Source organism: Canis lupus, chromosome 3, assembly GCF_011100685.1.
Source record: "Canis lupus familiaris isolate Mischka breed German Shepherd chromosome 3, alternate assembly UU_Cfam_GSD_1.0, whole genome shotgun sequence".
NCBI lineage: Eukaryota > Metazoa > Chordata > Mammalia > Carnivora > Canidae > Canis > Canis lupus.
In genome coordinates, this window is record NC_049224.1 from 26,076,654 (window position 1) to 26,090,326 (window position 13,673).

The following is a 13,673-nucleotide window of genomic DNA, read 5'->3' on the forward strand; positions in this document are numbered from 1 at the left end:
AGAGAGAGACGTCAGGATTGTAGCACTGAAATATTAGAAATTTATTGATTTTGCTTTGTTTTTTATTAAAGGACGATTTGAGACGGTATCATGGAGCTATTGCACGCAAGAGAATTCGCCTAGGCAGGTAAGGGACCTGGGTTAAGGATTTCATGCTATCTTCTCTTATCTAGCAAATTATGTAACAAAAGGCTCCTCTCTGGGTCTGTGTTCCCACACCATGTGAAATGAGAAGGTCTGATGTTTCCTGGCTGGAGGCTAACCGTGACGGAAATTGATCTTCCTGATAATTCCACTACTAAAAAGCAGCTTTTAAAACTGTGGATTTCAGTTCAAGAAAGTGTCTCGATTACTGTTGTTGCACTAAATGCAGGGAAGGAAACTTATTTACTATTATAACATTATTATTATGATATGTTACTTAATTTTAATTTTTTTTCCAGAAAATATGTTATTTCCCACAAAGAAGAGGTACCACTCTGTGTACACTGGGACGTAACCAACCAGGTAACGGTTTTATTATATGGAGCTCTTCATGTAAAAATTGCATCATTATTAAAATGGAAAATGGCATCATCATAAAAATGAAAGTTCCCATGTTTAACGGATTCAGGTTGTGCCTACCCAGGTTAGATGAGAAGGTGAAATATATCAACTATTTATCTCAAAATGAAACAAAACCATTCAGTAAGTGGTGACCAACTAGTTGCTTCTCTGCCTTGTTTGAATTACGTGTATAGTTTCCAAAGTACCTACTCAGAATGATCTATCATCAGATGCATTCAGGCAGCATGACATCAAGAGCTGGTGTCCCTGCGATTTGTGCTGAATGATATGCCTTCCAGCTTGCATTTTTATAACACAACAACAAAGTATTAGCCGTTATAAAGTTTTTGACCATGAAATATAAAGGGAAATCGAAGTTTACTGTTGATTCTAAGTCATATTAAAAGATAATGTTGTCTTTGCTGGAGACACCAATTAATATGACACTAATTTGCGAAGCATGTAGGCCTTGTGTTATTTTGTCTGAATTCTGAATTAAGAGTTGGAGACAGGGACACCTGCATGGCTGAGCAGTTGAGCATCTGCCTTTGACTCAGGATGTGATCCTAGTCCAGGGATCAAGTCCCACGCTGGGCTACCTGTGAGGAACCTGCTTTTTCCTCTATGTCTCTGCTTCTCTGTGTGTCTCTCAGGAATGAATGAATGAATGAATGAATGAGTAAAAAGAGCTGGAGGTGGGGGGAGGGGGGCACCTGGGTGGCTCAGTGGTTGAGCGTCTGCCTTCAGCTCAAGTCATGATCCCGGGGTCTTGGGATCCACTTGATCCCTGAATCAAGTGCTGCACTGAGCTCCCTGCGGGGAGCCTGCTTCTCCCTCTGCCTATGTCTCTGCCTCTCTCTATGTGTCTCTCATGAATAAATAAATAAAATCTTAAAAAGAGTTGGAGATGGAAACAGTGTTACCTATAGCTTAGTTCTAAGCTCAGCATTACCATTTGGCTTGAACAGGTCCCACTTAGAGGCAGAAACTATTTGATCACATATCTGTGGGTCGAACTCTCAGCTTTTACAACATTTGTATTTTAGGTATCCCTGAGTAACGCCAATGTGGAGGCTCTCAAAAATCTGGCAGCCAGAAGTGGTTGGGAGGTTACCAGTGTGGTGGAAAAGGTAGGAGGCATCCAGGTATATGCACAACCTGCTGGCCATCACAAATGAAAGTGGTCATGGTAGTGGTGGTTCTGCTGCTTCTACTGCTGCTTTTAAGAAGGTAAATCTTCCTGAGAAACTTTTTTCTAAGACTCAAGTACCTTTCCAGTGCTGTCTCTACTCCTCCATGCTGGTGAATCTGGGATCCTTTGGTGCGCCCCAAACATTCCTACCTCTGAACTTCTCATATCCCACTTCTCTCTAACTGGTCTTCAAGCCTTGGGACAAATGCTTCTTTCTGCATGAAGCCACCCCTATTACCCCTGACTGAAGGAACTCCCCCCTCCCCGTAGGAATCCCCTTAGCAATGACTTTTTCAAAATTAATTTGTCAATGAATTATGCACTGTCTTGTGACTTGTCTCCACAGCTACATCGCATTGATGTTGGTGTCTCATGGTGTAATTTAACTTTTTACACGTGGTCTTTTCCTCTAACTAGATTACGGACTTTTTATGAAAGAAGCCTTGCCTTGATTTCTTTGTATCTCTCTTGGCACCTTTTACACCGTTTTTGCAGGTCTTCAAACTTAAATACACATATATCATTTGGATCCTGATTTGTCTAATTTCACAGGCATGTCAGGGGATCTGGGGAAGCTGCTGCCCACACTAGCTAAACTGTCAGGTCAGCCCAGGAGTCCCAATCCCTGCGGTGCCCGGCATCCGGCAGCTGCGCAGTCATGTCTACTCTCTGTGCTCACAGTCGGGGTGTCCTGTTTCTCATCAGTGGAGCAGGGGCCTCCACAATAGGGTGACCATTATGTCCTGCTTTTCCTGGGGCAGTCCTGGTTCTCCCATCATAGTGATGATCCCATCGTAATCCATTGTCTTATCATAATTATTAATAATGCTTCCATGCCCCAGTCGGGACGATACATTATGCGGTCACTTACCCTGAAGCTGAAGCAAACTCAGATGCTACTTTACTGCTTCTTTTCAACTTTGGCTCTTGTCAGTGCTTCATTCCGGATGGTTGGCTTTTCCCATGTCTTTGTCGTCGCTTCTGCATCTCTTCAGGATCTCCCTTACCCTTTTTGGATCCAGTTATGTTTCCACATATGCTTAATTCAGTGATGCAGAAACATAGGTTTCATGTAATAAAATGATCTTTTTCTCTTTATCCCACACAAAAGATGCTTCAAGACTTTTACTAGTATGAAATCTGCTTCTTGCATCATTGCTGGCGTCTAAGCAGCACTGGAAAGGGCAAACTTGTGTCTGGAGTGAAGGAAGAGAACATGTTTTGTGAAGTCATATAATACACAAAACCTTCAGCTCTTTGGGAGCTTGGGGCCAAAATAAACCAAAACAAAGAAATGCTGTATTTGTTAGTGTCCAAGGAGAGCCATCAATAATTCATTCTTAATTTTTGTGTGGGTTCTGATTAGAAGATACTATATAATTAAAGCAACATTCTTAAGTCATTTCTGTTGAATTCAAAGCCCTCCAGTTCCTTAGATTATATTTATGATAAAACTTGATTCTTTTTCCTTTCCAGGCCATCCTCTTCTCTCCTACTTCTTAAAACTTTCATATTGTTTTAATTTTAAAATACAATGCTCTTAGTTTTTTCTGTTACCTCTTCATTGAATAATTCTTACAACTATCTGCTGTGAATCATACTTATTTCAGGTTTTAAAATCTGTACTTATTTTTTATATAAATTAGTTAAATAGCAAAGGTTGAAGATTTCTGGTATTTGTAATTAAAATGAGCAGTACTAATTCTTTTAAGTCTTATTTCACTTTTATGTACAGTGATGGAATTCATAATAGTAGCAGTACAAGAAGCAAAAGGTGAACCCTCACTCTGAAGGAGCTTGCAGGCTATTTTGGCAACACCACACATAAACATTTAGCAGCGGATGAATAATTTTCAGGTAGTTGATAAGCAAGTCCAGTGTTTAAATCATAAAGGTCAGCTCTTAGGCACCGCAAAGTAAAACAAGACTGTTTAGAGAGAACTTTTGAAAGGAGGTGATTCTTTTCTCCTTGTCGGGAGCTTGAGTAGATGCCGGAGGGTGAAAGGGGCTGTGTAGGCAGTGAGTAGCTTGAGCCCAATCCCCAGGGTAGAAATTAGCCTGGATAGGAGACTGTCCTGGGAGAGTAGCTTTTTATTTAGGGGGTAGTAGCTGAGAAAGGTGATGAAAGCCAGAATGGTAAGGACCCTTGAAAACTTTCCATAGAACAAAACCCAGTACAGGAAACAGAGCAGAGGGAGCTATTCTCACTGCAGCTGGGGAGGGGCTGGTCCCAGAGCTCCAACGACCAGTTCTCCTCCCCAGCACCCCCCGCACCCCACCCCCTGGGTAATTCCCCAGGCACCTCCCCACCCAGGCCTCTGTGAAGAACTTTGTCCTCCTTCTTGTAATGTTGTCTCAACAACAACGGATAGTATAAAACAGATAGTATAAAATTCTAAAACTATACTCTTTTCTCTTCTGCTGTTGGCATAAGATATCCAAATCCATTAAACAGAATCTCATTAGAATGAAAAAACAATACCGTTCTAAACTGTTGGCAATTTCAAGCTTACTCACCTTAAGCTTCATGTCATAGAATAAAATTCACGAGGCATCAAATGATAAAATGTTTGATTGGTTACAGATGGAATTTAACCTGTATTCTTGTGAGCGTGAAAGGTTTCACATTTTCTCAAAGAGTTGGTTTTGGAGAATTTTTTCACTAAGCAGAAGTTGACTTTTCTAAAATACTAAGGTTTAAAGAGATCACCACCAACCACCGCCTTCCCCTGCCTGCTTTGTCTGCATCGGTGCCATTGATTCTCACAGAAGAGCAATGAGAAGGGCTTTCTGCTACCTTCACCTTCTGGGAGAAGGCTCGAAACACCGTGCACTCGTCCAATACCGTACTCGGCACTGGAGATGTTTAGTAACCCCTGGGAGGGCCGAGTTTAGTGGTGGCTGCGCAGCGTGACATTTGCTGTGGCTTCAGGAGAGGAAGCAGCAGCAGGTGTCTGCAACCCAGGGAGCAGCCCTAGGAAGCCATCACAACGCTTTTCTAGAAAGCTGCTCCCAGGTTGATTCTTTCTGAAGAAGTGAGAAAGAATCTGTTCCAGGCCTTCTCCTCTAGCGTCTGGTGGTTTGCTGGCCATCTTTGGCGGACCTTGGCTTTAAATGTGTCACCTGACTGCCTTCATCTTCATATGGTGTCTCCCAGTGAGCATATCTGCGTCTAAATTTTCCCTTTTTATCAGGACATCAGTCATTATTGGATTAGGGGCCCATCCAACTATGCTACAACCTCATCTTAACTAGTTGCATCTACAAGGACCGTCTTTCCAAATAAGGTCACATTCTGAAGTGCTGAGAGAACTTACCATATGAATTTGAGGAGACACAATTCAGCCCTTAGCAAGTACTCAGCCCAAGATTACATCCCTCTCCACCCTTATTCCATCAGTGTAGACCATGGCTGCTCCAAGGCCTGAATCTGACAGAAGCTAACCTGGCCACCTGCCCTTGCCTCTTATGAGATTGCAGAGCCCCAGAAGTCTGATGTGGGGTCCCAGGGCCACCAAATTTTGATGACTTCCTTCTGGATTTACACCAGGGAACCTCAGTTTACTCCTGCCTTATAGGGGACAAAGTTAGGCATGGCTATGTTGGGGTGAGTCTCAGCCACCACCTGGAGCCGCATTCATGGCTTTCTGTTTGATATACGTCCACAGCCCAGGTCATGTCCTCGTTTGTGGGCTCAGTTTAAAGACAGTCATGGCACAAGGATCAACTAAAGAGGTAAAATGGTGTGAACAAATAGCCACTCCTTTTCTTTCTAAGCTGCTTTTAGTCAATTTCTTATTTCTTGATTCTCTTCTTGAAGATGTTTATGTTTAAATAAAGGTTTTCTCCCTCACAGCCTGACTTGTCCATCTGCTCGATTCCTACAGTGAAGTCTTAACCCTCTGTTTATTTGTCTTCTTACAGCTTGTTGCCATGGGGATGATTATAAGATGGCACATTTCAACACTAACTTCAAAGCACCATGAAAGAGATGGAGAAAATGGGCAGGGTGGAAATGTGTTCTTAACTGAACACATATCTCTGATTATTAGCAAAAGCGCAATAGCAGGAGAGTTTGGAGTAACAGGGGATCCATTATCGTTTATGTCAAATGGCTGCCCAAGACAGGTGTCCTCTCATCTAAGGAATAACAATATTAGAAACCCAGGAATTGGCCTCTCTGCAAGATGGGCACTTGTGATTCATAAATTAAAGAATGCTTTGTGCTGAAGAAACATGGTGCTTCAGCAGCCCTTTGGAAAGGTTGACTTGGTGCTAGAGGTGGTGGCGTGCTTCCTGCACCCCTTGGCATGCCTTGGCATGCTTGGCATCCTAAGAAAGTGTCCAGGTTCTCTGGAGAGGAATTGACAGGCTTCTCTATCAGCCTACCGATATTTTCTATTGTTCCTGGGTAGAGGCAGGGAAATATCACAAAGATAAAAAAATAAAGGCTTACATTTTTTTATTTTTCAAGATCAAACTGTTGCACAATAATTAAATAACCCAAGTCACATATTAATTATATAGAGGACATAGAGGATAACATCCTGGTCCAAGCTCTAGACATCCAAATATTTGAAGTGAAATTGCCATGATTTGGCTTCATTGTTATTCAGGTGCCGAGATACCTTAGCTAGTACAATCAACCTATGACTCTGTGTGTGATTTTAAAAGTCAAAATATCCATATTTATTTTATAATTTATTTTTTCTTGTTATTATCTTTTAGATAAAAATATATACCCTGGAAGAGAATGACATTTTATCTGTTTGGGTTGAGAAACATGTGGAAAGGCCTGCACACTTGACTTACCATCTCTTGTCTGACTTTACCAAGAGACCTTTGTGGGACCCCCATTACGTGTAAGAATACATTTAAAATATTTCCTTCAATAACACCATGTAAAGGGTGGTCTCCATATTGCAATCCATCTCCATTGCCCGACATATGACCTGTTGTTGATTAATGAAAGAGTATGTTTTAGAACTTGGCTCTGCACTGAAAACTGCATCAAGTGCTATTGAGAGATGCAAAACAAAAATTATCTTAATAATTTATCATTTCTGTTGAGTTGACATGCTTTACCTACATCTGTTGCAATCCTACCAACAACTCTACACTTGGTATTAGTCCCACTTAACAAGAGGGAGGTTCTGAGATTTGCCAAGATGGCACAGACAGGAGAGCAACCAAACCTGAATCGGAACCCAGATCCATCGAGTTCTGAATTCCACACCCTTGTACTTTAATACACAGTTCTGTTGCTCTTGAGGAAGTGTTTATCTAATCATCCTTCCCACTTCCCACTCTTGGTATTTAATTAGCAGTTCCTTCTTTTTCCGTGAAGCAGCATTCTCTGGTGAGAAGCTGAGGGGCAGCTGTGTGAGTAACAAAGTCAAAGGCTTTCCTTCCTGCTTTTCCTGATCAGGGCCAACTCCCTTCAAGCCCACGTTTCTTCCTTCTGTTACTTCCTGTCTCCTGCATCCCAAACCAATCTCCTCTGCTCTGTCGCTCCCTTCCTGGAATACAAGGTGCTGAGTCCCCTCACCTGCAGGGACAGGGTCTGATTACACTAGGGCCACGTCCCCTCCTCCAAGGAGTCCCAGCTCCAGGGCTACAGCACCCAAGGCCTCACTGGGCATCTTGCTGGGAGACGGGCTTCCTATTAGGCATTATCAGTTATTTCCTAACCTTGATGAGGTTAGAAGCTCAGCTTTAAAATGGCTAAACCTGATAATGATTAATACCATGTAATAGACAATTTAATACTGCTAAAGTGAAACACCTCTGGGGTCATGAGTTACATCTGCATAGATGCCAGAATAATACATCATGGTTAATGCTATCATAGTGGAACACTCTGAAAGAAAGAATACTTTGCAGTACTCTTGCATCAATATTTGTAGATACTCTCTAAGTACAAAACTATTAGCACGAACAATAGCTAAACTTTGGCGTTGATTCATTTCAAATGTTCCTTGTACTATTTTCTACATCACCTGACATTCCAGCCAAACTGAACTTGAATAAATGGAGGAATGGATGAATGAATGAATTTTAACTCAACTTACTTGTCTTGTGTACCTACCTTGATTCAGGTACTGTGCCAGATGTTTTCCTTTAATCCTCACAATAACTCCATAGTTATTCTACTTGCATTTTAGGTGAAAAAAATAAAGTGACTTGCCTAATATAACATAGATACGGAGTATGCATATGGGATTCAAAAACAAGTTGTTTGACTCTGAACTTGGTGCTCTTACCAGCATACCATATTCCTTTATCTAAGAGTCCTTCTTCCATGACTGTCCTTATAATTCACTAGTCTTCAGATATTATTACCTGATCCTAGGGAGAGAAATAATTTTGTAGAAAACAACTATAAATGCCTTTCTCTGAAGTGTTGAGGGCAGTGACCTTAGAATCATATGGCCACCATTCTCTCCATCATATGCATTATTATTCCTGCTGACCAAACAGCTTTCTAAAGACAGACTTTGGGAAATAATGCTGGCTTTGGGAGGATGTGAGCAGAAGACTGAATGTAGGCATCAGGAGTTCTCAAAAAAAAAAAAAAAAATAGTGGAGTTCTGTAAACAAACAGATGTGAATGCCTTATTCAAGCAAGTAGAAAAGTGTAGCCTTTCTTTCACTGTTGTATTTACATAGGTCCTGTGAAGTCATAGACTGCGTGAGTGAAGATGATCAGATATATTATATCACTTGTCCTGTAGTGAATGGTGACAAACCCAAAGACTTGGTAGTACTTGTATCACGAAGAAGGCCTCTCAAAGATGGGTGAGTATATGGGACTTAAGTGTTATAGTAATGTTTTATAGAAGAGGAGGAAATGCAAAAGTTGATATGAAAATAAGGAAAGCAATATTGGCATTTCTGGTCTTGAATGATGTTCATCTGAATTTTTTCTAGATGGACCTTCAGTTATTTTAAAAAGTCATCTATGAAATGCCACCTGCATGCAAAGCACCATTCAAGGTTCCTGAAGCAGTTCCTTTTCCTTTTGCTGTCTGCACGTTAATGCTGATAGTTAGCAGAACTTTGGAATATTCCATTATCAGTAAAAATGCAGTGACTGCCAAAAATGCAGTGACTGCCAAATAAAACATCAGGAATAGGTTTAGAATTTGCAAAGGCTCAATTATGCTAGACATTCAAAATGTCTGGCTGCCAGTTAGGACTGTTGACTAGAGAGTTTGTCCATGACTTCTCTGTGGGCATTGGACTTCTCCGGGCACAGTGTCTGTGTTCTAAGGGGAAGTGTCCTAAGAGTTAAGTGCTCAAAGAAATAAGAGGTAGATGCTTCTAGAACATTTAAGGTCTACACCTGGAACTGGCCAGCATCGTTTCCCAGGTCAAAGCTGGCCTATGGAAATAAATCACACACATGGGTGAATATGAATTCACGTGGACATTCAATGTAGCATCATTTATTATGGCAAAAGATAGAGAAATAAACTGAAGGTCCATCTTATAAATTATGGTAGAGTGCTGTGCCATCATTAAAAACAATGAAGTAGCTATAGAGGCACTGATTCAGAAATACCTCCAAAGATTTATAAGTAGGCAAAAATCAAATTGTAGGCCAGTATTTAGAAAATGATTGTATTTATGCAAAAATCTTTGTATGCATTGGCATACATCAGTGTTATAGATTTATAAAAAAGTCTTCAGGGATACACAGCCAAATGTTAACAGCAGTCACTACAACCCATTAGGGCATAATAAAACATGCTTAGAACATGACTCCAGCTTTGTGGAGTTACACAAAGTGTAAGTAATTCTTAGGCGGAAGATACCTGCGGCCCCTAACCCTTCCCTATACTTGAATGTAGCCATAGAGAAGGTATTCTAATGCAGAACCCTCATCCAGAAGAGCTGGGTCTCCATAGTTTCACTTCTACTTATATAAACAAGTTGAATTAACTGCAGGAATTATTTTCTAACAACTGTTCTTCATTTCTCAGAATAACTTAGAGAATGCCCTTTCATTTTTCAGCAACACTTACACGGTGGCAGTGAAGTCGGTTACTCTACCATCAGTTCCACCTTCTCCTCAGTACAGCAGAAGTGAAATTTTATGTGCTGGATTTCTCATCCATGCTATTGACAGCAGTTCCTGTACCGTAAGTTTGATGAAACATCTGCACCTTAATTTGCTCCTGCATATATAGAGAAATCCTTTACCCACATTTCCTAATTAACTGTAATTCTATCGTGTGTGTTCCACATCAGGGGAATCCTAAGGTCATCCTTTTAGATCCACTCCAGAACATCCCCAGATCAGGGCGATAGCCTCCTCTATACCAACAAGACTCAGATCCCTATGTGAAAAAGTTCTAAGTCAACAATTGAAATAATGTATTTTCTTTCTGAAACAGGTATCATACTTCAACCAGATTTCTGCTAGCATCTCCCCTTACTTTGCTGGAAATCTTGGTGGCTGGTCAAAATCCATCGAAGAGACAGCAGCCTCTTGTATACAATTCATAGAGAATGCTACTGATGATGGGTTGATAGACATATTTTAAACGGTAAACTTTCAATTACCTGTAATTTTATTTCCTACCTTTAATTCCAACTAGCCCAGGCACTTGGTAAGCCTTTGGGTCACAAAATAATTTAATATTAGTCTAAGCAAAATGCAGGTAGAAAGGGATTAAAAAATAAAATTCATGGGATGCCTGGGTGGCTAAGTGGTTGAGCACCTGCCTTTGGCCCAGGCTGTGATGGAGTCCCGGGATCAAGACCCATAATGGGCTTCCTGCATGGAGCCTGCTTCTCCCTCTGCCTGTGTCCCTGCCTCTCTCTGTGTCTCTCATGAATAAATAAATAAAATCTTTTAAAAAATAAAAATCATCTCAGGTCAAATACCAGTGATGTGGGTAGTATTAAACGAGCTTCAACCCTGTTTTAGATCATCGGTGGCTCTCCACAACCTTCCAAGGGCACAGGCAGTGAAAACTGCCCATACGCAATTCTGTATGGACTATAAAATGGTACAAATATGGTTTAAAATGATCATAAGCATTTTTAGGCTACAGAGATGAAACATGTGTTCTGTTTAAAATTTTATAAATCAATAAAGGTAAGTTGGCTAGTTGATTAATAGTGTGGAATTGTTCCATATATGGCAGATATCTGTATGTCAGGAGCATCTGACAAGATGTATTACATGTTTTAGAGCTTTAAATTAGGAAGACATTAAAACATAATGGAATCCAATCAATTTTAGTAATAGGAACTACTTTAGTAGTGTCATTTCACATATATTCAAGGTGGCTGACCAATTTAGTATCTATTGCTATATATACACACAAAAAGTACCTGCAAAATGTGATATTGCAGAGAAAGAGAATATTAACTGAGCTCTTCCTTCATAACCATTACATTAGCACTTTATTCCCCAGACTTCAACATTCATTATTCTACTCTGTGACTTGTCTTAACTCAAAAGACAAACCAGAATATGGCAAGTTGGCCTCCTATACAAGACAATATTTAAAAGTTGAAGGACTTCTCCATTAGAATTTAGAGCACTTAAGAGGTTAGGTACATCCTTGCTGTCACTATGTCAAATCTCTACTTCTGCTTCCTGTGCCTGCCTCCTCCCCCGGCCCATCCACTCACCCAGCCTAGATCTGGTTGTTAATTATTTTTATTCTGTATCAGCAGGCTTTCACTTCCATAAACTTTGGATTGTGCTCGTTTTATGAGTTAACACTGATATACAGTAAGAAGAGCAGATATGCAGGTTTAAATGACTATACTTTTCAGAAGTAGGAAGATTTTTGAGAATATTTTTATATTTTAAAAAAGGTGAAAAAGTTAGCAATGAAGGCTACATTACACTAAAATTTTATATGGTAAAATTTCAAACCTCTCCTATAATTGAGAGTTTTAACTTCTGCCTATTGTAGGTCTTTGAATTTATATATATTTTTTGAAAATTACTGCAGTAATGACTTGAGGTGTTGGTGGAACATCCAAGTAGGAACTGAAACCAGGGAGATTAGGGTGGATGGATTTAGGAGTCAGCCATGGAAAAGATGAGCTTGTAGGAGGTGGCATTTCCAAGGACTGCAGGAAGAATGCTAATGACTAAGTCCTAGGGGATTCAACTGAATACTTTAAAAATGTAATAAAATCTCTTGATATTATTTTTCTGATATACTGATATTTGATACATATTCCCCCCCCCACCCACCCCAAGGCTCCTCTTCATTCTAAAGCCGTATTAGAATGCATGTGGCCTTGTTTGCCTTCATCACTATCGCAATCCCAAGTGCCTACAAGAGTACCAGAAACATAGCAGGTACTGGAGAAATACATAGTGAATAGATAAATTTAACGTCTGCCTTCCTCTCTTGAGGAGGCTTTCAACTCTCCAGAGTCTTTCGCATCTGACAGGTGAAATAAATCTGGGTGTATTTGGACGAAATGTCTAAGGCAGCATTGCTGTCCTTTTCCAGCTGCGGGACTGGTATGATTTAAATGGCACTCCTTAAGTTCTGGGATGCTGAGCTATACTGTCATGATTTCCTCTAGCACCAGAAATAAAAGAACAGCTCCTGTTAAGGCTAGAACTGTTGAGCTATGCAGACATTAATACAGAGAAAAGTGTTTCTTTTCTTATTTGGTAAATATTTTGCTTTTGAAGCATCAGTGACTAATCACAGCTGTTTCCTTTAGTTACAAATGTATCCAATCAGGTAAAATTCCAAATGAAACACACAATCCGCTAGAGTCGTTCCATTAAACACTACAATGGGAGCCTTAAGTCTTGTGAAATATATGTATTAAGTATGCATGTATTCATCAAATCAAACAAAGAAGCTAATGGGCCTCTGATTAGTGTTCTAACTCTATTATGGTGATATTTGCATCTCACCTGGACTCATCGAAAACATGTGAACAAATGCTATTAAGTGTGATATACAGTCTGTTCAGTGACTTCATTCTGGTTGAACACCCCAAACTCAATTTTGTCTAGAATTTCTCTCTTGAAAATCAAGAACAAAGAAAGAGATGCTGTTAAAGTTTTATTCTATTTTACCTCAATAATTTGTACTTCTTTATGTCAAAACTAAAACAAATATTAACCAAAATTAATCTCATCTAGGATTCACAAAAGATCGTGTTTCCAAAGGGTTCATTACACGGACATAAGCAGACAATGGCTAGTTCAGTCCAGAATTAGGTATTTAGGAAAATAAGTAAATAGCAAATGAATTTTTATTAAATATTTTAAAAATACAGTAGATTTTATGGCAACTTATAAATTCTTAATAAAAAATTGGCACTTTGAACCAAGAAAACAGTAAAACCAAAAATTCCAAATGCAAAGCAGTTATACTTTGTTTAGGGGTAGTTCACATTAATGCATAGTTTTTAATAAAAAGATGATTGTTACAATCAAGTATATAACCACTCAGTAATACCTCAGTTCTGTTAAAAATGTTCTTTGAGAGAATCCAATTTAAACATCTTATACTTTTCTTCAGTGATTTTCTCCAGTGATAGAAGCACTCTTTAATGGAAAGCACTCAGGAAACTGTTCGATCATACCCAGATCATACTGGTACCCACAACACAGGTTTCCAAGGAAGCCCAGCTCCAATTTGTGAATTAGGCCCAGTTCATAATGTTTAACAATGAGGTGGTAACAAATGATATTACTAGTCACTATCAAAAATTAACAACTTTAGGTATCTTTGTTTTGGGTTTCTGTGGTTTAGGCACATCCAAAATTTCTTCATAGTCCGCACTCATTCCCTTTGCCCAGCGACCAACTGTGACCATTCGATCTGCCAAGTAATGTAAGTCAGAATGTAAGAAAAATGGTAATCAAATACATCCACATAGATTGGTACTGGCTTAGCAAAGGAACTAGTTTTGACATGAATAATCACAAGGA

At 39.7% G+C, this 13,673-nt stretch overlaps 2 protein-coding genes across 5 annotated transcripts in view; one reads left to right on the forward strand and one right to left on the reverse strand.

Moving 5' to 3' along the window:
* Positions 1-13,673, forward strand: part of ACOT12 (acyl-CoA thioesterase 12) — a 51,362-nt gene that overhangs the window by 32,769 nt on the left and 4,920 nt on the right. Inside the window, exons 9-15 of one of the 2 annotated variants that reach the window (XM_038532435.1) lie at positions 72-127; positions 444-507; positions 1,593-1,676; positions 6,467-6,600; positions 8,408-8,536; positions 9,756-9,882; positions 10,138-10,290. In XM_038532435.1, coding sequence (XP_038388363.1) covers positions 72-127; positions 444-507; positions 1,593-1,676; positions 6,467-6,600; positions 8,408-8,536; positions 9,756-9,882; positions 10,138-10,287 — 744 coding nt within the window. In that variant the 3' untranslated portion in view covers positions 10,288-10,290. Of the gene's footprint in view, positions 1-71; positions 128-443; positions 508-1,592; positions 1,677-6,466; positions 6,601-8,407; positions 8,537-9,755; positions 9,883-10,137; positions 10,554-13,673 lie in introns of those variants that run through there. The other variant, XM_038532434.1, reaches the window with a different exon arrangement.
* The window catches only part of ZCCHC9 (zinc finger CCHC-type containing 9), a 44,849-nt gene that overhangs the window by 22,777 nt on the left and 8,399 nt on the right, over positions 1-13,673 (reverse strand). For 2 of the 3 annotated variants that reach the window (XR_005356807.1, XR_005356806.1), the window contains exon 6: positions 2,610-2,934. Coding sequence is in view for 1 of the 3 variants with exons in the window: in XM_038532436.1 (XP_038388364.1) it covers positions 13,445-13,563 (119 nt within the window). In the remaining 2 variants the exon portion in view is untranslated. Of the gene's footprint in view, positions 1-2,609; positions 2,935-12,964; positions 13,564-13,673 lie in introns of those variants that run through there. The other variant, XM_038532436.1, reaches the window with a different exon arrangement.